Source organism: Podarcis erhardii (assembly GCF_964252035.2).
Source record: "Podarcis erhardii genome assembly, chromosome: 1".
Classification (NCBI taxonomy): Eukaryota; Metazoa; Chordata; class Lepidosauria; order Squamata; family Lacertidae; genus Podarcis; species Podarcis erhardii.
This window is the reverse complement of record NC_138497.1, coordinates 119,883,523-119,906,398: the sequence shown is the minus strand read 5'-3', so window position 1 is coordinate 119,906,398 and position 22,876 is coordinate 119,883,523. Positions and strand designations below refer to the sequence as shown.

General features: G+C 43.6%; 1 protein-coding gene across 1 annotated transcript in view; it reads right to left on the bottom strand.

Annotated features, from left to right (window-relative positions):
- The window catches only part of METTL8 (methyltransferase 8, tRNA N3-cytidine), a 40,609-nt gene that overhangs the window by 13,559 nt on the left and 4,174 nt on the right, over nucleotides 1–22,876 (bottom strand). The window contains exons 2-6 of the mRNA XM_081848279.1: nucleotides 20,146–20,350; nucleotides 16,008–16,175; nucleotides 12,789–12,880; nucleotides 2,761–3,086; nucleotides 1,341–1,390 (exon numbers count right to left, since the gene is read on the bottom strand). Of these exons, the coding sequence (XP_081704405.1) occupies nucleotides 1,341–1,390; nucleotides 2,761–3,086; nucleotides 12,789–12,880; nucleotides 16,008–16,150 (611 nt within the window). The 5' untranslated portion in view covers nucleotides 16,151–16,175; nucleotides 20,146–20,350. The remainder of the gene's footprint in view (nucleotides 1–1,340; nucleotides 1,391–2,760; nucleotides 3,087–12,788; nucleotides 12,881–16,007; nucleotides 16,176–20,145; nucleotides 20,351–22,876) is intronic.

Sequence of the window (22,876 nt, the reverse complement as noted above, 5' to 3'; positions counted from 1 at the left end):
GAATGCTCTCCTTGAGGAGGGCCGCCTGACGCCTTCATTGCATATCTTTAAGCGCCAGGTGTAAACGTTTCTCTATAACCAGGCCTTGGAATGATTAAATGTTATATGGCCTTTTAAACGTGGTTTGTTTGTTTTTTGGAGGGGGGTTTGTGACGTTAACATATGAGAGTGCTGGAGGTGAGATAGTTAAACAGGTTACCCAATCAGAACCCAGGGGGGTGGAGTCAGAGGGACTATAAAACCAGCTCTGGGAGGCGCGAAGGAAGTAGTTCGTTGGGTGGTTGGAGTGGGAGTGAATTGGGATAGAGTCTGTGGGTAGGTTGAGTCAGTGTAGCGAAATAAGCTGAGTCAGGAACAGTTAGGAGCTAGGAAGAGAAGTACCGTATTTTTTGCACCATAACACTCACTTATTTCCTCCTAGAAAGTAAAGGGAAATGTCTGTGCGTGTTATGGAGCGAATGCCTGCGGGTGGCAGGGGGGGGGGATCTGCTGCAGTCGTGAGCAGAGGATCCATGGTTCCCCTTCCTTCCCTCCTCCATGGTTACAAAGCATGGATCCACATGGATCCTCAGGATTTTTGCATTGGGCTACTCCAAACTCACTGTCAGATCACATGTCTGTGGCCACAGCATGAACCACAAAAATCATATATCCACCATTTCGTTTCAAATATTTTTTTTCTTGTTTTCCTCCTCTAAAAAATACGTGTGTGTTATGGTCTGGTGCGTGTTATAGAGCGAAAAATACGGCAAATATCTGAGAGGTGGTTTAGTGAGTGAGACCAGGTAGCAGAAGTTATAGGTCTGGATAGGCACCCCTTGATTGTAACTGTAATTGTAATTGAAACCACACACTTGTTAAACTGCAATAAATAAACAGAAGTTTATGTTCCAGTTTAACCCTGACTGGACTCAGTATTGTACCAGGTAGGGCCTGGGTGGTGGCAGCGAGAAATAAAGTGGTGGCACAGGGATCAATAGATGGTGAAACGTCCGGGGACCCTGTGTGATCGCCACAGGGTTATTGGGGTATTTTTGGTTTCTTATTACATACTTTGTGTTCTTATATTGTATTTTTACGTTGTGAAATGTGCTGTGATCCTCGGAAGAAGAGCAGTATACAAATTTAATAAATTATAATAAAAACAACACCCATCAGAGCTGGCCAGCATGATCAAAGCTCAAGGATGATAGACAGGAGTTCTGGGGCAAAAAAAACTTCAGGAGGACCAGAGGTTCCTCATTCTTGAACAATAGTGAAAATTCTTAGTAGGAGTTTCGGCAAAGCAGCTGTTCCCTCCTCATTACTGTAGCATGTAACTTTTTATCTTTTTAGCTTACCGAATCACTTCCAAAATAGGGAAAACACTGTTACCAGCACCACAGCCAACCTGGTAGTAAAGACGAAAGCAAAATATTAAGCTGATCACATTTATAAAAAAAATATTTTCCAACATTTAGGGGGGGCAGGGCGAGAACAGACTAAGAATTAAACTTTAAAATATCTTCAGGGAATAGTTCTGTGTGTGTCCTCCTTTTTCACAAAGAAGGGCTTCATCTTGTTTGATACACCAAGAAATTACTTTACTCTGGTAGCCACACACAAAATATTGATTTGTTCCAAAATGCAGCTGGCATTTTCTCTCTCTCTTAAAATGCATTAGAGTGGCTATGCATGCAAAAAGATATAGAAAAGCTGCAACCAGCTCCTAACCTCAACAGAGTATCATGAAATAAGTTAGAAGAGAAGACATATTTAAAGAAACTTGAGCAATTGCCTTTAAATGCGTCTTAAAAAGTTTAAGCTGACCCAAGTTTTCCCAGACTTTGTTTTGTAGACTGCTCAGTTCTGTCTGTCGTATATGGTTGGGGGGGGGCAGCGAGAAGGGGGAATCATTCTTCTGGCAAGTCCAAATGCTTGCCCTGGCGGAACGACTACAATATTGAACTCCCCCCCCCCAAGTTTCAATATTGTTTTCATTTAGTTTTTAAGGCACAATTTGGTTGAATGTTGCTTGCTTTTTTGCAGTTACTCCATTCCTATGGTAAACCATTCATTGATTTTTTTACTATTTTAAACCGCCTAAACATTTTATAAATGAGTAAGACTGTGCTACCTATCAGATCCCAAGGACTTATTCAGAACAATACTGTATGGGAAACCCGAGAGGTTTAAAAAACCAATGAAATTTTAGTATCATAATCATTAACAACAACAACAACAACAATAATTTATTACTTATATCCCGCCCATCTGGCCGGGCCACTCCAGCCACTCTGGGCTGCTCCCAACAGAATATTAAAAGCACGATAAAACATCAAACCTTAAAAATTTCCCTAAACAGGGCTGCCTTCAGATGTCTTCTAAAAGTCAGATAGTTGTTTATTTCCTTGAAATCTGGTGGGAGGGCGTTCCACAGGGCGGGTGCCACCACTGAGAAGGCCCTCTGCCTTAACTCACAGCAGGTGAGTTAAGAAAGAGGTAACTATTCACAAGGCTGCATATGGGTTGGATCCACAGAAACACATGTGGAAGAGGGTAGAAGGAAAAGCATAGGTTGACCCCACCGCCCCCCAAAATAAGCCTCTCCCAATGATCAGGAGGCCTTGCTCTATGGGTTGGACTGAAGAGGAAAGGAGGATTGCCAAAACAAGGCAGAATACAAGTCTCAGGATCAATCCATTTTTTGTACTTCTGCATAAGCATCAAAACCCCCAGGGGAATATGGTGTTGGAAACAGAATAGAAAGGTCTACTGTACCTCTAATATTCGGTAAGAAGAATCACCACCAGGGAATTGTTTTCCAGTGCTCTTGACAATTTGCTCATCAGCTGCAGAGTTATCATAACATGCGCTCAAAACGGGAGAAACTTTTGCAGCAGAATTATCCTCACAAAGATGGTTGTCTTCAAGGAAACCAGTACATCTCAAGTTTTTTGTAGCCACTTTTCTACAAAGGTCAGATTTTCCTTCTGGGAGAATTTCTGGAAATTCCACGAACAACCACTTGCGATCTTTGAAAAAATGGTTCTTGTGGATCTTGTAAAATTCATTCCAATATCTACTGGCTTCTCTCTCATACTTTGCTAGATTTAAAACCAAAACCAAAAAGAAACCAAGAAACCATAAGCATAAGCATAAAGAATTGCTGGCATAAACGAGTGGTGGTGGGGATAAGTAAAACTAAACATTACTGATAATGAAAGGTAAGGATGGAGGTTTCAAATGATGGTAGGCAACTTGAATATTACTAAGACCTGCACTGGTATAAGGACAGCAGCTAATTTGAGTTTCCTGCAATAAATGATTTGCATCAAGGTTACAGATCAATAGGATTTTGAAAAATCAACATAGCCCAAGTCAACTTTGTTTAGTCAACAAAATTTACACACTGTTCAATTGCAATAAAACTTCTAAATGGTTTACAAAAACCAAACATCAAAATTATCGAAGACAGTTAAAAACAGCATATAAAAGATAATTAAAATCAACAATAAGCTAAACGAAGATTAAAACACATGTGAACGTTCTACATGTAAATAGGTGAATTTTGACCCAAAGCCGTATTTTCACTAAATCCACGAATAAGCATTGCTAGAAGACAAAACAGAAGAGATGCAAAAGATGGATCCCATAACTTGAGTTCTCACCAACATGATTCCCACACCTCTCCCTTTTCTTTGTAGTGGACAGAACACAAGGGAAGCATCCAGTATATCTGAAGGAGCATCTCCACCCCCATCGTTCTACCCGGACACTGAGGTCCAGCGCCAAGGGCCTTCTGGCAGTTCCCTCACTGTGAGAAGCCAAGTTACAGGGAACCAGGCAGAGGGCCTTCTCGGTTGTGGCGCCCTCCCTGTGGAACGCCCTCCCACCAGATGTCAAAGAGAACAACAACTACCAGACTTTTAGAAGACATCTGAAGGCAGCCCTGTTTAGGGAAGCTTTTAATGTTTGATGTATTACGGTACAGTGGTACCTCGGGTTAAGTACTTAATTCGTTCCGGAGGTCCGTTCTTAACCCGAAACTGTTCTTAACCTGAAGCACTACTTTAGCTAACGGGGCCTACTGCTGCTGCTGCTGCGCCACCGGAGCCCGATTTCTGTTCTTATCCTGAAGCAAAGTTCTTAACCTGAAGCACTATTTCTGGGTTAGCGGAGGGTGTAACCTGAAGCGTATGTAACCTGAAGCGTATGTAACCTAACGTGAGGTACCACTGTATTTTAATATTTTGTTGGAAGCCACCCAGAGTGGCTGGGGAAGCCCAGCCAGATGGGCGGGGTATAAATATTTATTTATTTATTTATTTATTTATTATTAACACGCATGTATAAATCCTAATTTACACTGCTCTACCAACCCAAAGCACACGCCACCGGCTTGCTATTTATAGAACACACATAACTGGGCTGTGGGAAAATGGGTTCTTTTCCATGAAAAGCAGAGGAAACAGCACCGCCACTATCCCTTTCAGAATAGATGTGCATCTTTGGAACAGGACTGAAATTGGTTACAATGGAAAACCAGTGCTGTTTCAAACAGATTTAATGATCAAGTTATCAAGACTGGTCCTATGAACCATGAACTCAAGAGAGTTTATATATTTTATGCACATGTTTTACAGCCATCAACACACTCTTACAGAAAGGGAAGATACAAATGCTGGCAGTTTATTAATTAATAATCCCAGTTCCCCAAGAAAGAGAATTCAAAAGGAGTGCTTGATGAACTTAAATGGAAGCACAGTCGTACCTTGGAATCCGAACGCCTTGCAAGTGGAACCTTTTGGCTCCCGAATGCTGCAAGCACAGAAGTGAGTGTTCCGGTTTGCGGACGTTCTTTGGAACCCGAACGTCCGATGCGGCCTACGCGGCTTCTGATTGGCTGCAGGAGCTTCCTGCAGCCAATCAGAGGACGGCTTTTGTTTCCATACGTTTTGGAGGTCGAATGGACTTCCGGAACGGATTCGACTTCCAAGGTATGACCGTAATAATTATTCCTTATGTTTTGGTTGTTTATCAAGCCAGACCATTGGTCCATATAACTCAGCACTGTCTGAATCAGAGATGGGGAACCTGCAGCCAGGGATGTGGGGCAAAGCATGTCAATTCAAATTCTTTCGGGAAAGGCCCCCTCACTCCCTGCGACCCTCCAAAAGATGTTGCGCTACAATTCTTTTGTCCCTGACCATTAACCACATTGACGGCAGCTGATGGAATCCAAGGTCCATCACTGCTGATCTGGAGGTGGAAGTGGCTCTTCAGGGGATTCAGATGCAATCTTTCTCAAGACCTGGGGACTGATGCTGGGGACTGAACAGAGACCTTCTGCATGTAAAACAAGCACCTGATCCATGGCAACTTGGGTGGAGTAGATTTATATCAAATCAATTTAAATCACGATTTAAATCACTAGTCAGTAAGACTTGATTTACATCGTATTTTTACAGAACGACTCATTCTTGCTGGTATAATCTTAATATTTGCAACCAGATGAAGGTTTCATTTTTGGAATAATAAATTTTCAGAGTAGCTTTTACAGTTATATAAAAAATTGCTGGTTTGGTTATACTATTACAAATGCATAGAGACAGAATTATGAAGTTATTGTGAGGTTTAATAAGCTAACTGTTTATATTTGGGCAACTCTTCTGCTATGCTTTACTGGAAGGAGAAAAATAATCCTTTCCTTAATAACAATTTAAACAATTTATTTAACTAAAACAATAACATTATAGCATATGTAGCCATGTTTGTTAACTGATGTGATTAAACTTTTTATAAAAAAAACAACCTTAGACTGAATTTTAGCACACAAGATAAACTTAAGTCCTTATTTCCTGATGAATAGTCTTTGGATTAAAATGTAATTTAAATAGAAAACTATCTTTAGAAAGAGTTTTCCTCCAAAAGCATTTTATTTTATAAATCCAATTTAAATTGTAAAAATCTGATTTAAATTTAAAAATCCATTTAAATTTTAAAAATCTGATTTAAATTTTTAAAAAATCTAATTTAAAATTTAAAAATCCAATTTAAAAAAAAAAATTAAAGCATTGATTTTGATTCACCCTGAGGGCAGCCCCACCTATGAGGCAAGGTGAGGCAACCACCTCAGGCGGCAGGGTCCACTGGGGCAGCCAATCTTGATGTCAATCTTTCTTTCTTCCTTCCTTGCTCCTGATGCAAGTCTTCCCCAGGGGGTTTTTCAGCTGGAACTCAGTTGCGGCCCCTCTCAGGTGGGCATCATTGCCATTGTAAAAGAACAAGGGGTATATTCATGGTGAGTTCCGGCACCTCTTTTTCTAGAAAAATAGCACTGATGTCTTCCCTCACCGCTCCTACCTATTAGGATTTTATGTAGCCGGTGCTGGCTGGTGTGGTTGGTGTAAATCACACGAGATGTCTGAAAAGAGTGTGGGAACGGAAGACTGTCTTATCTTTCCCGTCTGAGAACGTTATTGCACTGTACTTTCGCTTTTGCTGTATGCTTTCTGTTTCTGCCAGAGTCTGGAGAACACAGACGTGCTTATGGATTCTCTGTCTATATTGTGAATAAAACGTAGTTTAGATCTACGGATGTCTCTGTCTTCTTGCTGTGTGATGCCAGAAGACTTGTGTCCACTTTTCAAATGAGAAGTGTCGCAGATGGGCACTCTGAGTGAAGGGACATGCCATTCCAGAGACGTGCCTACTGGGAGACGCTCAGAGGTACTGGGGGTCTACCGCCCCCCAGGAGCGTTTGCCAACACTACCCTGGTGGGGTTGAGAGTTGCCATTTTTGGGTCCTCCTTAGGTGTCCAAAAGTGTGGTTTTTTCCAAGTGTTATTTATTTATTTTTATTAAAGATTTTGTTGATTTACAAAAGTGTGCAATGTCTCTCATGGTTTTTTCCTCATGTAAAATTTTTACAAATCAATTTCATTTGTTGAGACATTAGGAAGAAAAGGGGGGGAAGAGGTGGAGGGGGGAAAGATGGGTGGGGGTGGGGTCTGGTGGCGATGTTTCTATTTTACTTACTATATGTAGGGTTTGGTGTCAAGAGTTGCTTGTGCTGTTCACTTGTGTTCCTTTGGTGGTGAGAGAGGTTGGGGTTGGCCTAGGGTGTGGTTGTTTGTTTGTGACTGGCCGTGGTGGTCTTTGTTTTCATGTGTGAGTGGGGTGGGTGGGTGTTTTGAATCAGATCAGCCATATTGATTCGTATGCGGTTGGTGGATTCTTGTCGTTGTCTTCTTGGGCTGTGTATGTGATAAAGGGGAGCCATACCAGGGTGAAGGTGTCTTCTTCTATTTGTCCCCATGTCAGTTTCAGTTTATTGGTTAATTTTTCTAGTAGGGCTGTTTCCCATACTATTTGGTACCATTGGTCCGTGCTTACTCCTGACAGGTCTCTCCAGTGTCTGGTTATGGTGTTTCTGGCTGCTGAAAGTAGGTGGGTTATGAGTTCTTTGTGGTGTAAAGGTGTCCAAAAGTATTGAGCCAGCCCTGAACAATGGCCCGCTCTCCAACTTTCACTCTAAAATTTAACTTTTCATGTGAACAATTTCCCCACATAAGAGCACTTTTGGACACTGACTTGACGTGACAAACAGGTTGTTGGCCACACATCCTTTAACGAAAATTATTGGAATTCTTGCAGAAAGGATAAATCTGGATTTAAATTTGTGAGTATGGGGGAAGTACAGTGGAACCTTGGTTTTCAAACATCTCCGTTGACGAACATTTCGGTTTCGAATGCTGTAAACCTGGAAGTAAATGCTTCCGTTTTCAAACACACCTCAGAAGTCGAATGTGCCATGCGGCTTCCGCTGAGCGCAAGAGCCTAAGGCCTAGCCGTCGGCTATTGAGTTTTCAGTTCTTGAACGTTTCAGAACTCGAACGGTCTTCCGGAACGGATTACGTTTGAAAACTGAGGTACCACTGTATGGGTTGGTCTTTCCAATGACAACATATAACAAAAGAAAAATTATATGTATGACTTTGGGATGGGGGAGAAATCCGACGCAGTTCACGTTTAAAGGCGAACATACCTAATCAAACTTCCTGGAACAGGACACAAGCCAAAAACACTGCCCACCTTCAATATTTGCACTTCTCCGGATTTCGCAACACAGCCTTCCAGTCAAGCAATATGTACAAAAATGCCTACACTATGGCAAAGTGTTAAAAAGCAGAGACATCACCTTGCCGACAAAGGTGTGTATAGTTAAAGCTATGGTTTTCCCAGTAGTGATGTATGGAAGTGAGAACTGGACCATAAAGGCGGCCAGTCGCCGAAGAATTGATGCTTTTGAATTATGGTGCTGGAGGAGACTCTTGAGAGTCCCATGGACTGCAAGAAGATCAAACCTATCCATTCGGAAGGAAATCAGCCCTGAGTGCTCACTGGAAGGACAGATCCTGAAGCTGAGGCTCCAATACTTTGGCCACCTCATGAGAAGAGAAGACTCCCTGGAAAAGATCCTGATGTTGGGAAAGATGGAGGGAACAAGGAGAAGGGGACGACAGAGGACGAGATGGTTGGATAGTGTTCTCGAAGCTACAAACATGAGTCTGACCAGACTGCGGGAGGCAGTGGAAGACAGGAGTGCCTGGCGTGCTCTGGTCCATGGGGTCACGAAGAGTTGGACACGACTAAATGACTAAACAACATGGCAAAGTGTGCATATAAATGCATATACAGTGGTACCTCTGGTTGTGAACGGGATCCGTTCCGGAGGCCCCTTCGCAACATGAAAAGAGCACAACCTGAAGCACTGTATCTGCACGGCGTGATTTGATTTTGTGCGCATGCGCGAAGTGCGATTTAGTGCTTCTGCGCATGCACGAATGGCAAAACCCGGAAGTAACCCTTTCTGGTACTTCCGGGTCGCTGTGGGACGTAACCTGAAAGAACGTAACGTGAAGCAAACATAACATGAGGTAGGACTGTACTGAAGAAACTAACATACAACAATGCATGACATTAGGCGAAATTGTAAAATTGCATATAAACGTGTGTGTATTGGGAGCAACTCACACAAAAATGCAATTGTTAATTTTTTATGAGAACTTTTTTTTAATGGAAAACTGAAGAGTGGAAAAATGAGAAACTGGGAGAAACAAGAGTCGGATGGATTGGCCCTTCTCTAGCGAGGAATAACAATCCCACAATTAACACCCATCTGGAAACGCTGCTGATCAGACATGGCTGCCGGCTTTCGGTTGCTATTCGCTTGGCATTGTTTCAGGATGTTGCCTTTTTGCAGCATCCTTCAAAAGAGAGGAAATCAGAACAGAGCAGCGTGTAAAGTCGCTAAACAAACACCACATTCTTCTTCTTCCTTTTAGACGCAATAGCCTCCTCTTTGCCTAATAAGCATGCTTGAAAAGCAGCTGACCATGTTAATAAGCAGAGAAAGTGCTCGAAAGTCTATCAGTTTATTCATTCTTGCTCTTCCTTTTTGTACCAAGGTCCTTCACAACGATCCTTTTTGGCAATGCTGCAGTATGTTGGAGGAACACTGCCTTTTATTTATTGCTTCTTCTTCTTCTTCTTCTTTTTTACAGTGATTTCCAATGACCTAAAATAACCTACTCATTAGTTTCAGCTCGGCTCATTGTTAACAATAAATAGGTCAAAATGTGCTGCCACATGCAGAAAAAAGATGAAGCTTTGGGAGGAAGTATTATTGGCAATGCTCACCTAGTCCCATCTTAAGCATGCAGGCATTCATAAGAGAAAGAATGGCTTCCTGAGTCCAATATATCTCAGCCATAAGCTACTGCCTGCACTCTACTTATTTAATTTCCAGCGAATGCTAACCATGCTTCAATTAATCTTTAAAAGAGTAGGAAGAATGTCAAACGAGGCAAATTTGCAAGTCTGCACTTATTTCAGAATTGAAGCCGAACTTCATTGGCCAGGTGGAAATGGAGAGAAAGGTTGGATGCATGTATTTACACACACACACACACACACACAGAGAGAGAGAGAGAGAGAGAGAGAGAGAGAAAAACACAAAACAGGGTTTTCCACAATGAAAAGAAGCAGCAAGATTCACCTCGGCTGTGGCAGTTTTGCAATGCAAAGCAACGCATCACAAACCTTTTGTTCCAGGTCTCCAGGTAAATGCAAACGTCAGCCAAAGCGATACCGGTTGGCTCTCAAGGAGTACACCAAACAATGCAGTCAGGGAATACACTGAAATGTGTGACTTCCCAGGGTCATCCTGGCACTGTATTTGCCCTGCACCAACCTCGCCACTAAAACTGAAAACTAAGATCATGGCCACTGGGCCCATCACCTCCTGTCAAATAGAAACGGAAGAAATGGAGGCAGTGAGAGATTTTACTTTCTTGGGCTCCATGATCACTGCAGATCATGAAATTAAAAGACGCCTGCTTCTTGGGAGAAAAGCGAGGACAAACCTAGGCAGCATCTTAAAAAGCAGAGACATCACCTTGCCAACAACGGTCTGTATAGTTAAAGCTATAGTTTTCCCAGTAGTGATGTATGGAAGTGAGAGCTGGACCATAAAGAAGGCTGATCGCCGAAGAATTTATGCTTTTGAATTATGGTGCTGGAGGAGACCATGGACTGCAGGAAGATCAAACCTATCCATTCTGAAGGAAATCAACCCTGAGTGCTCGCTGGAAGGACAGATCCTGAAGCTAAGGCTCCAATGCTTTGGCCACCTCATGAGAAGAGAAGACTTCCTGGAAAAGACCCTGATGTTGGGAAAGATGGAGGGCACAAGGAGAAGGGGACAACAGAGGACGAGATGGTTGGACAGTGTTCTTGAAGCTGCCAACATGAGTTTGACCAAACTGCAGAAGGCAGTGGAAGACAGAAGTGCCTGGTGTGCTCCGGTCCATGGGGTCACAAAGAGTCGGACACGACTAAACAACAAAACCTCGCCACTGCCTTGCCCTTCTTCTTATACTTTCCATTAAGCAGGGACAACGAGACTGACTGGAAGTCAGGTGGGCACTCTTGTCTGTTCCTGAGCCCGTTGTATCAAGGAACATCTGAAGAGGCTGTGTGAGCAAATGACTGCATGACTAATCAAATTCAGGACATCTATTTCTGGCCTAAGATTTCCCCCTCCATTTGCAAAGGGCAGCAAGTGTGTAGCCTCACATTTGAGCTTCTCAACGGACCATGCACATACCTCTGGTGACAACCACTCCCACACTCATACAGACTTTTCCATCTTTTACGGAATGATGAAATTCTTGGATACGTCCAAGTGAAAATGTGTGGGGGTTTTCCAAGTATTCCCAGTTCAAATATTAGATAAACAAGGCTGCCCTCAGACTTTTAATGACTTGAAACAAATATTCTGGATCAGCCAGACTACTACCTGGTCTGAATAGCAGGGGCAAGAGAATTTCAGTGTTTACAACTATGGGCATAATCAGAAAACAGCAGCCACGTATTGAATTGTCTCTGCCACCTCCTCCTTCATAACTTCTGGCACGGCTTCACCAGGCCCAGACCTAATGACGTGGTGCTTTCTTCCCGAACAACATGGAACAGGGGAAGCGTGAAAAACACGTTTGCATATGCACACGGCACTAGTTTTTCGCCTCCAGAGTAGTATACAAGAATTATATCAAAATAGTTCACATTAAAACTATAACGTTATCAAAACTCTCAAATCTTCCACATACGGTAATTCCAGAAGTACATGATTCACAACAAAGAGGCCAACCACCTCAACAGTACCTTGAAGACCAAATTTAGCAACGTCTTCCACCGCTGTTGAAAAGACATCAGCACAGGGGGCAAACACACAACCAGTGGGAGGAAGTTTAATTATTACTACTACTACTACTCTTGCATTTTAAACCAGTACTTTATGGGATGATTTTTTAAACAGTTGTAAGCTGCTCCTTCAAATCACATTTTGCCTGAAACACAGGTTAAAAATATACAGGGATTTTAAATAAACAGAGTCTCAATATCTTGCACATGTTTTTCCTCCCCAGCTTGTCAAACTCTGGAGGTCCTCCTAACAGCTCATCTGCCTAACATGCACAGAGACACCAAAGAGGACTGTACCACATGGTATTTCTGCCTGTTCCCCATTAACCTAGATTCCACTACTGTGGTTCCCCCAAACAACAGCATGACTAGGCGAACTGTCCTGCAAAAATTGCCTGAAGAGAGGATCAAGTTTTTTTTGTTTGAAAAATAATTAAACGGGTTCATTTCAGATCTACAGATTCACATATCAAGCTGAGGTTTATTAATTCTGGGAAAAGATACATTGACAGATCTTTTAGAAAACCGAACACTGACATTAAATTCATGTAGCGACCATGTACATGCTGTTATCACCCTGAAGGTCAACCAGCTGTAGAAAGCGGGAAAGTAACATCAGATGTGCCTCGGAGGTCAGAGCAGAGTTAGATGTCAATATTTCGTGAGCCAGGAGGGAACGTTAATATGTCATGGTCAACACAGTCGCACCTTGGATCACGAACACTCTGGCTCCTGAACAAATCGGCTCCCAAACGATTGAAACCCGGAAGTGAGTGTTCCAGTTTCTGAATGATTTTCAGAAGCTGAATGTCCGGCGCGGCTTCCGATTGGCTGCAGGAGCTTCCTGCAGCCAATTGGAAGCCGTGCTTGGGCTTCCGAACATTTTGGAAGCTGAACTGACTTCTGGAACGGATTCCATTCGACTTCCAAGGTATGACTGTACAGCGCATAGGAAAATAAGGAGATGGTGATGCTAAGGATTAGCGCATAAACAAAAGGGTGGGTGTATTGCAGCTTTAATTGTTCTTAGGGTATTTTACCTTGCAGCTCAGGTTGGACTCTGATGAGTGAATTCTCTGCGGCTTTTTCCTTGGCTGTTTCTTCTTCTTCCTGTGACCACTGCATGTGGTCCCTGCAAAGGGGGGGGGGGAATTGCAAGGGGAGGGGGGGAAAGGATGCATTTTATTTTTAAAAGCTTCCAGAGTCTTTTCTTTTCTCCCCTTAAGCACCACATGTAATCAAATGCATTGTATATTCTAGATTCCATTAGCTGCTCTCCACCTCACCCCCCGCTTCACTCTCCCGGGTCTTTAAAGTAGGCCCTGATGCCCTCTGGAGCTCCTGCCATTCTTATGCTTCATTCTTTCGCTTTGTGGAGAGTTCCAGCAGGCCCTGCGCTGACAAACTCGTTCTACTGCCCTCTCCTCACAGTCCACGGCAGCATTCAAACGCCTTTGTGGTGTGTGTCGCCTTTTCGTTACAGGACATTTTGCAGCCTTCTCCCTCTGCCCGTTCTGGAGCGAGCGCCGGCGGAAAGTTTGTCCTTTCGGAAACAAGCCATCTCTCCAAAACGCAAGCCCGTGCGCTCGTGATAGGGTCTGTGCCGTTTGATTCCCGTGTAATCAGGGCTCATTATCTCCTAAAATGACACACGTTGCATGTCATGTGGCAGCTGTGCTATATGCGCCCGCCATTCTGCCACAGATCTGTAGTTATCAAAACATGGTCGCCCGGCAAGTCAAAGCATGACATACAGATATACTTAGTAAAGGTGTGGGTAATCCGATAGAGGAATGTTGCAGCTGGTTTTGTTTCTGAAGAAATACTTGTAATTGCTCCCATGTGTTGCCAGACCACTAAGCACAACCAAAAACAGCAACCAGAGGTGAGCTGCAGGGAGCTTTTAATTATAGAGTGCAACAGATGGATTTGAGTGGGATAAAGATTTAAATCTCCCCATGTCAAATAATGGTGTTCTAATGTTAGCCAGGCTGCAGTAAAGGATTATTGGAGCCACGGCCACGCCACAGTATTGCGCCAAAACAAGAGTGGAAAAACGCTGAGCAACACAAACTATTCCCTAGGAATTTCAGTGCCAGAAATTCAAAATGACTTAATGGCTAGGTCATAAGGCATGCCACAGAAGCAAGTAAGAAATATCAACAACCTCAGATATGCAGATGACACAACATTGATGGAAGAAAGTGAGGAGGAATTAAAGAACCTTTTAATGAGGGTGAAAGAGGAGAGCGCAAAATATGGTTTGAAGCTCAACATCAAAAAAAACGAAGATCATGGCCACTGGGCCCATCACCTCCTGGCAAACAGAAAGGGAAGAAATGGAGGCAGTGAGAGATTTCACTTTCTTGGGCTCCATGATCACTACAGATGGTGACAGCAGCCACGAAATTAAAAGACGCCTGCTTCTTGGGAGAAAAGCAATGACAAACCTAGACAGCATCTTAAAAAGTAGAGACATCACCTTGCCATCAAAGGTCCGTATAGTTAAAGCTATGATTTTCCCAGTAGTGATGTATGGAAGTGAGAGCTGCACCATAAAGAAGGCTGATCACCGAAGAATTGATGCTTTTGAATTATGGTGCTGGAGGAGACTCTTGAGAGTCCCATGGACTGCAAGGAGATCAAACCTATCCATTCATACGTAAATCAGCCCTGAGGGCTCACTGGAAGGACAGATCCTGAAGCTGAGGCTCCAATATTTTGGCCACCTCATGAGAAGAGAAGACTCCCTGGAAAAGACCCTAATATTGGGAAAGATGGAGGGCACAAGGAGAAAGGGATGACAGAGGACGAGATGGTTGGACTGTGTTCTTGAAGCTACCAGCATGAGTTTGACCAAACTGCGGGAGGCAGTGGAAGACAGGAGTGCCTGGTATGCTCTGGTCCATGGGGTCAGAAAGAGTTGGACACAACTAAACAACAACAAACCAATTGCTATGGCGGCACATTTCCATAAAACCTAGTATTTGGGGAATGTACATTGACAAAAATGTTTACAGCATCAAGAACAGGCAACCAGAGGTCCTCCAGTTGTTGTTGGACTCCAGTTCCCATCATGCCCTAGTAGCCACGCTGGCAGGGGCTGATGGGAGTTGAGGTCCGACGGTATCTGGAGGTCTGTAACCTGCCCATCCCTGACTTAGAAGGAGCACAGAGCCAAACTGCTTGCCTGGAAGTAGGGAAATGAGTCCCATACAACTTGCTTCACTCACCCCAACCTAACAAGAGCATCAAGGTCTTCTACAAGGTAGGAAGAAGGAAGTGAGGGCTCATCTCCTATAATGGTATGGATATGCCCCTATCTGGACAGGGATAGCCTAACTACTGTTGTCTATGCTCTGGTAACCTCAAGGTTAGATTACTGCAATGGGTTATATGCAGGGCCGGATTTAGGTTTGATGAGGCCCTAAGCTACTGAAGGTAATAGGGCCCTTTATATGTCCAGATGTCCTTTATATGTCCAATTGTCACTGTTTTTTGTATTGAATATATGCTATACGGTAATTTATGGACCTAATAGGTATCTAAAGCCATTAGCACATAACAAAATATGTTACTTTATCAAAGTAATTGTTGAACTGAAATACAATTAAGAAGTATATTAATAGTGAAATACAATTAAGAAATATATTAATAGTGAAATAATTATTAAGCTCTAACTTAAAATGATTTTTTTATTCATAACAAACTTAATAATGCAAACACATTGGCATTTGGAAATAACAAAAGATCCTTTAGAAACACAATTTACAAAGATTCATAATTTTGGGGGGGCAAAGGTCAGTATATAAATTCAATTAATAATAATAACAATCGCAAACTCCTGCTACTAGTACATCCATCATTTATTTCATAACATGGCTCTACTTCATGTTCTATTTTTAAAAATTAATGGAACATGGATGGTAGCCATTCTTGTGATGGTGAAACAAGTGCCCACTCAAATTTCCTGCAATTGGTAAACAGATATATCTCACATATGAGGGCAGGGCAGATATCCAAGGTATCCAATTAATCTCTGAAAACACTGAGATAATTTTTTTTGACCGACCTCTGGATATCAGTTGGTCTGTCTCTCTAAATTAACTGACAAAGATTAAAACACTTTCCATTTGCACGTATGGTTTCTCTCTTCTGCTGGCTATGGATTCTGGACTCTGAATTCTCAAAAAAACCCCATCCCTACCTATATTTAAAAGACAAACCAATAACACAGTAGCAAATTGCATTAATCATACCACATGTTGTGATCAAAAACTTTATCTGGATCCAGCAAAACCCGTGACCCAAGAGGAGCAACTGGTCGTTTGTTACTCTGGAACCGACGGGGCATCTTGCTGGTCTTCAGATGTGAAGCAAAGAATCTTTTAACAAACAGCATTTCAGAGCAGCAGCAGCAAAACACCCTGAAAGCAAAATTAAACAAGAGTATAGATTTAAGACAGCATCTTAAAAAGTAGAGACATCACCTTACCAACAAAGGTCCGTATAGTAAAAGCTATGGTTTTTCCCAGTAGTGATGTATAGAAGTGAACCATAAAGACGGCTGATCACCGAAGAATTGATGCTTTTGAATTCTGGTGCTGGAGGAGACTCTTGAGAGTCCCATGGACTGCAAGAAGATCAGACCTCTCCATTCTTAAGGAAATCAGCTCTGAGTGCTCACTGGAAGGACAGATCCTGAAGCTGAGACTCCAATACTTTGGCCACCTCATGAGAAGAGAAGACTCCCTGGAAAAGACCCTGATGTTGGGAAAGATGGAGGACACAAGGAGAAGGGGACGACAGAGGACGAGATGGTTGGACAGTGTTCTCGAAGCTACCAGCATGAGTTTGACCAAACTGCGGGAGGCAGTGGAAGACAGGAGTGCCTGGCGTGCTCTGGTCCATGGGGTCACGAAGAGTCGGACACGACTTAACGACTAAACAACAAGAAGATTACTTGCAAACTTAATTATTTCAGTTAACCTAAAGAATTCCTGTCTCTTCCGTGGCAACACAAATGTAGGTTGGTTCTCTCTATCCTTACCTTTTACAATTGTTGTTGTTATTTAGAAGGAGCTGACCACTGAAATGTTAATACATGTTTTGAGTTTGTTCTCTTTCCATCATGCAGCTAGATACTGGTGGAAAACCCAAGTAAAAAAACAGAAAGGAAAAAAATTGTTAAGTTCCATTAAAGGGTGATTTCCCACACTTTAACTGTGTCCTGACAATTGCAGCTGTGCTAACAGTTACGGGGGGGGGGGCCAGGATGCAAACAAAGATTCTCCAGAGCATCTGATAATCAACTGTATGGTGTTTCAGTGAAACCTCTTTCGTCGGGAGCTATGTACAAAACCCAACTAGGCTAGTGCTAATACTTAAGAGAGAGGCTGTAGGTGGCGCTGTGGTCTAACCCACTGAGCTTGCCAATCGGAAGGTTGGCAGTTCGAATCCCTGCTATGAAGTGAGCTCCCGTTGCTCAGTCCCAGCTCCTGCCATCTTAGCAGTTCGAAAGCATGCCAGTGTGAATAAATAGGTACTGCTGCGGCAGGAAGGTAAACGGCGTTTCTGTGTGCTGCTCTGGTTTCGCCAGAAGCGACTTAGTCATGCTGGCCACATTACCTGGAAAAACTGTCTGTGGACAAGTGTCGGCTCCCTCGGCCAGTTAAGAGAGATGAGCACCGCAACCCCAGAGTCGTTCACGACTGGACTTAACTGTCAGGGGTCCTTTACCTTTACCTTTGATACTTAAGAGACAATGTCATGATCAAGATGGAAAAATATAGGTAATTTTCTCACCTTAACTTGCACTAGGTAAAGATAAAAAAGGTAAAGGACTGTGGACGGTTAAATCTAGTCAAAGATGACTATGGGGTGCCGCTCATCTCGCTTTCAGGCCCAGAGAGATGGCATTTGTCCAGACAGCTTTCTGGGTAATGTAGACAGCATGACTAAATTGCTTCTGGCGCAACGGGACACCGCGACAGAAACCAGAGCGCACGAAAACATTGTTTACCTTCCCGCCACAGTGGTTCCTATTTATCTACTTGCACTGGCATGCTTTCGAACTGCTAGGTTGGCAGGAGCTGGGACAGAGCAACGGGAGCTCAGCCCGTCGCGGGGATTTGAACCGCCAACCTTCCAGTCGGCAAGCCCAAGAGGCTCAGTGGTTTAGACCACAGCGCCACCCGCAATCCTTTAACTTGCACTACTCCATGGGTAAAATCTAATGCTACTCCTCTTTTCTAGAAATGCTTTTGATCCAGTGAAGGCATCTGTTAAGTTAAGGAGACAGGAGGGAATGGGGAATATACTCCCCATTTCTTTTTCCTACTCCTGCCTCCAAAGCTACCTTCCATGCTGTTCTGGAGGGCTCTCAAATCCTATGGAAGAAATTGGGAGGTGTGCGGGGGGGGGGGGGCGGGGGGAAGGAGTGCAAGAAGAAAGGGGAATTGCAGAAAAATAGCCTCCCATTATGTCAGTAGAGGGTGGCTCAAAAGCCGTTCTGCAAGTGTGACGGTGGCATTGGACTTCAGCCTGTGTGATAATAATAATAATAATAATAATAATAATAATAATAATAATTTATTATTTATACCCCACCCACCTGGCTGGGTTTCCCCAGCCATTCTGGGCGGCTTCCAACAAAACACTAAAATACAATAACCTATTAAACATTCCCTAAACAGGGCTGCCTTCAGATGTCTTCTAAAAGTTTGGTAGTTATTTTTCTCTTTGACATCTGGTGGGAGGGTGTTCCACAGGGCGGGTGCCACTACTGAGAAGGCCCTCTGCCTGGCTCCCTGTAACTTGGCTTCTCGCAGCAAGAGAACTGCCAGAAGGCCCTCGGCGCTGGACCTCATTGTCCAGGCTGAACGATGGAGGTGGAGACGCTTCTTCAGTGTTTTCCTAGGATTGTGGTCAATTGTTCTGTGATGTTTCAACCAACTTCCCCTAACCACTGGTGGGGTGGAGTCCGTCTGGTCTTGAGACACAATGGAGTGCTTCTGCAGGGTAGGGGGGGGGAGCAAACTCCTGCATTAGCAGCACTGAAGTGACCCCCTCAGGGTGCAAGCCTGGGCAGTGTGTATGGAAATTTGGTCTGCCCAATGTTATATCCATGAATGATGCATCAGACAAAGATTTGAGCCATGCAACTCAAACAGGGTCTACTAACCTCCCCCAAAAATAAATTAAGCAAAGGGGCCCCCCAGGATTAGAAACCCTGAATCATAAGCTCCATTAGTTTCATCGTACATTTGCTCCTGTTTCTGGCACAATTTACCTACTGCTTTATTGTATAATTATACAGGCTTCCTCAACCTCGGCCCTCCAGATGTTTTTGGCCTACAACTCCCATGATCCCTAGCTAGCAGGACCAGTACTCAGGGATGATGGGAACTGTAGTCTCAAAACATCTGGAGGGCGGAGGTTGAGGATGCCTAGTACAATATGATTACTCAATATGATACCTGTGTTTCTGGAATAGATCCTATCTTTGGTGCCCAATGGTTTTTAAAATACAAACACCGTAGGTAGCCAATAACCATCTCTGCACTCCTATCAACGATTTTTAATAAAACAACGTATAATAGTTAGTGCTTAGGAGAGCAGGTTCATACACACCTGCTACAAAACTGAGCGGCGCTGAGTTACTGAGTCACATTCTCTCAGCCTAACCAACTAACAACAGGATTCTTGTGAGGATAATGTGGTTTTTTTGGGGGGAGGGGGCATCTATGCTACTTTGAGCTCCATGGAAGAAAGCTGGAGTATACACACAGATTTCTGCATCACACCAAAGCCATTTGCCAAATGTAACTCAATGTTTACCGTGGTACCTCAGGTTAAGAACTTAATTCGTTCTGGAGGTCCCTTCTTAACCTGAAACTGTTTTTAACCTGAGGTACCACTTTAGCTAATGGGGCCTCCCACTGCCACCGCAGCGCGATTTCTGTTCTCATCCTGAAGCAAAGTTCTTAACCCAAGGTACTATTTCTGGGTTAGTGGAGTCTGTAACCTGAAGCGTCTGTAATCCGAGGTACCACTGTATTTTTAAAAACCTGACTGGATATAGATCTGTGTGACCCTCAGATTGGTAAAATACTTCCGCTTCCCACCTCCCTCTACCCCACCAGCATGACGCAGGAGCGTTAAGTGACCTTATGGAGATCCAGTCATGCCTCTGCAATTAATTGCCTTTCTATAACAAATGTCTCAGTTACGATAGTGACTAATGAGAAATTTGCCTGGGAAGAAACGAAATGCGCATTACTAAGCATTTGCCAGAGACAAAGAGACATACTGTGCATTCGGATTATTGTGCTTGTTTACTTTAATAAGAAGGTTTCGGGGGGGGAGTGGGAGGGGGTTATGTTTCAATTGTTGCACCTTTAAAAAAATAATAATATCAAAACACTCATCGCGGGAGAAACATTCTGTTCCTGTGGCAATGCGTTGTTCCTCTGCTTGACTTTTCTTCTCCCACTCCAAAGGTTAAGTTTCTTCAAAGAATTTCTTTCACTGCTCTTTTTCTGGTTCCAAACACTCGAGCAAAGTGGGCACAGCGGAAATAGGGTCTGTGCACACACAGAGCCTGCAAAATTATATCGTGGATTTTTAAAAACGAAACAAAAGAAGACTCAGTGCTTGGAAAGCACGTGCCTGAAATAATGTACAGCATTACCATAAAACTCCCACAATTTACATTCCTTAATGCTGTCTGACCAAAGTTGCCTCTTATGAAGTCAGCAGAGCTTTCGCATGTCATGGAACTGGAAATCTAGAGACCAAAAATCTCTGTGCTGTGACCATGATAATCTCCTCCCCTCTCAGTACCTGATGAACAAGTCTCATTTCTAACAACTGCCTACAGCCACAGTGTTTGAAATTACGCAGGCGCCAGGCGCGTTTTGTGACTACGGCGGGTCCAATTGCGACCGCATGGAGATCTCTGGATGCTAGGTTGGCAACTGGGGAAAGCAAAATATCACTTAGAGAAGGATCTGAAATATTTTCCTTAGAGCTTGAATTATTTTTATTCTGCATTTTTTGATGTTTTTATGTGTTGTAAACTGCTATGAGATTTGTTCTTTATTTTTAATTTTTAAAAATATTTTATTAAGGATTTTCTTGTTTTACAGAAGTAAGTGTAATGCCTCGTATTTTTTCCCCCATGTAACATTTTTACAAATCCGTTTCATTTGTTGAGAGATTAAAGGTAAAGGTACCCCTGCCCGTACGAGCCAGTCTTGCCAGACTCTAGGGTTTGTGCGCTCATCTCACTCTATAGGCCGGGAGCCAGCGCTGTCCGCAGACACTTCCGGGTCACGTGGCCAGCGTGACAAAGCTGCATCTGGCGAGCCAGCGCAGCACACAGAACGCCGTTTACCTTCCCGCTGGTAAGCGGTCCCTATTTATCTACTTGCACCCAGGGGTGCTTTCGAACTGCTAGGTAGGCAGGCGCTGGGACCGAGCGACGGGAGCGCACCCCGCCACGGGGATTCGAACCGCCGACCATGCAATCGGCAAGTCCTAGGCGCTGTGAACCACAGCGCCACCCGCGTCCCTTCTTGTTGAGGCATTAGGGGGAGAAGAAAAAAGAAAAGGGGGTGGAGAGAGGGAAGATGGATGGGGGTGGGGTCGGGTGACGGTGTTTCTATTATGTTTAATGTATGTAGAGTTTGGTGTCAGCGTTGCTTGTGTTGTTCACTTGTGTTCCTTTGGTGGTGAGAGAGGTTGGGGTTGGCCTAGGGTGTGGTTGTTTGCTTGTGACTGGCTGTGGAGATTTGTTCTTTAAAATATAAAGCGGCATAGAAATGGAATTAAGAATAACAGAAATGATGAAGATGGTGGTGGTGGTGGTGATAATAATAATAATAATAATAATAATAATAATAATATCCCACCTGACATTTAGAAAACATCTGAAGGCAGCCCTGTTCAGGGAAGTTTATAATGTGTGACATTTTGATGTATTTCTAATATTTGTTGGAAGCCGCCCAAAGTGGCTGGGGAAACCCAGCCAGATGGGTGGGGTACAAATAAATTATTATTATTATTATTATTATTATTGAATTTCTGACACTGCAATTTCAGGGAAGTGTCAGTGCATCATAACCATGGCCTGTTTAGAAATACTTGACTGGTCTACAAATATGCCAATTCTTCATGCGGCCTATCGACAAGCAACCAAGCAAAAGGGACACAACTCAATGAACAAGTACCATTTTTGTATGAAGAAGATCTCAGGCGCAATCTCTGTTAGGATTTTATGTAGCCGATGCTGGCTGGTGTGGTTGGTGTAAATCACACGAGATGTCTGAAAAGAGTGTGGGAACGGAGGACTGTCTTATCTTTTCCGTCTGAGAATGTTATTGCACTGTACTTTCACTTTTGCTGTATGCTTTCTGTTTCTGCCAGAGTCTGGAGAACACAGACGTAATTATGGATTCTCTGTCTATATTGTGAATAAAACGTAGTTTAGATCTACGGATGTCTCTATCTTCTTGCTGTGTGATGCCAGAAGACTTGTGTGCACTTTTCATATGAGAAGTGTCGCAGATGGGCACTCTGAGTGAAGGGACATGCCATTCCAGAGACGTGCCTACTGGGAGATGCTCGGAGGAACTGGGGTCTGCCATCCCCCCAGGAGCTTTTGCAAACAATATCTGGCATCTCAGCTGATGCAGAAGACTTCAAGCCTAGACCCTGGGGAGCCACTAGCACCCAACAGTAGAGTAGACCATACCCCTGATGCGCTGATCAACCAGCTTTTGAGAGCCTCCATTCTATTGTACCGCCACCAATGGCTTCCAAACATGAGCCAGATTTTTGTCTCTCCCTACCCCCCTCTGCTATAGGGATGCGGGTGGCACTGGGGGTTAAACCACAGAGCCTAGGACTTGCTGATCAGAAGGTCGGCGGTTTGAGTCCCCGTGACGGGGTGAGCTCCCGTTGCTCGGTCTTTGTTCCTGCCCACCTAGCAGTTCGAAAGCACGTGCAAGTGCAAGTAGATAAATAGGTACTGCTCTGGCGGGAAGGTAAACGGCGTTTCCGTGCGCTGCTCTGGTTTGCCAGAAGCGGCTTAGTCATGCTGGCCACATGACCCAAAAGCTGTACG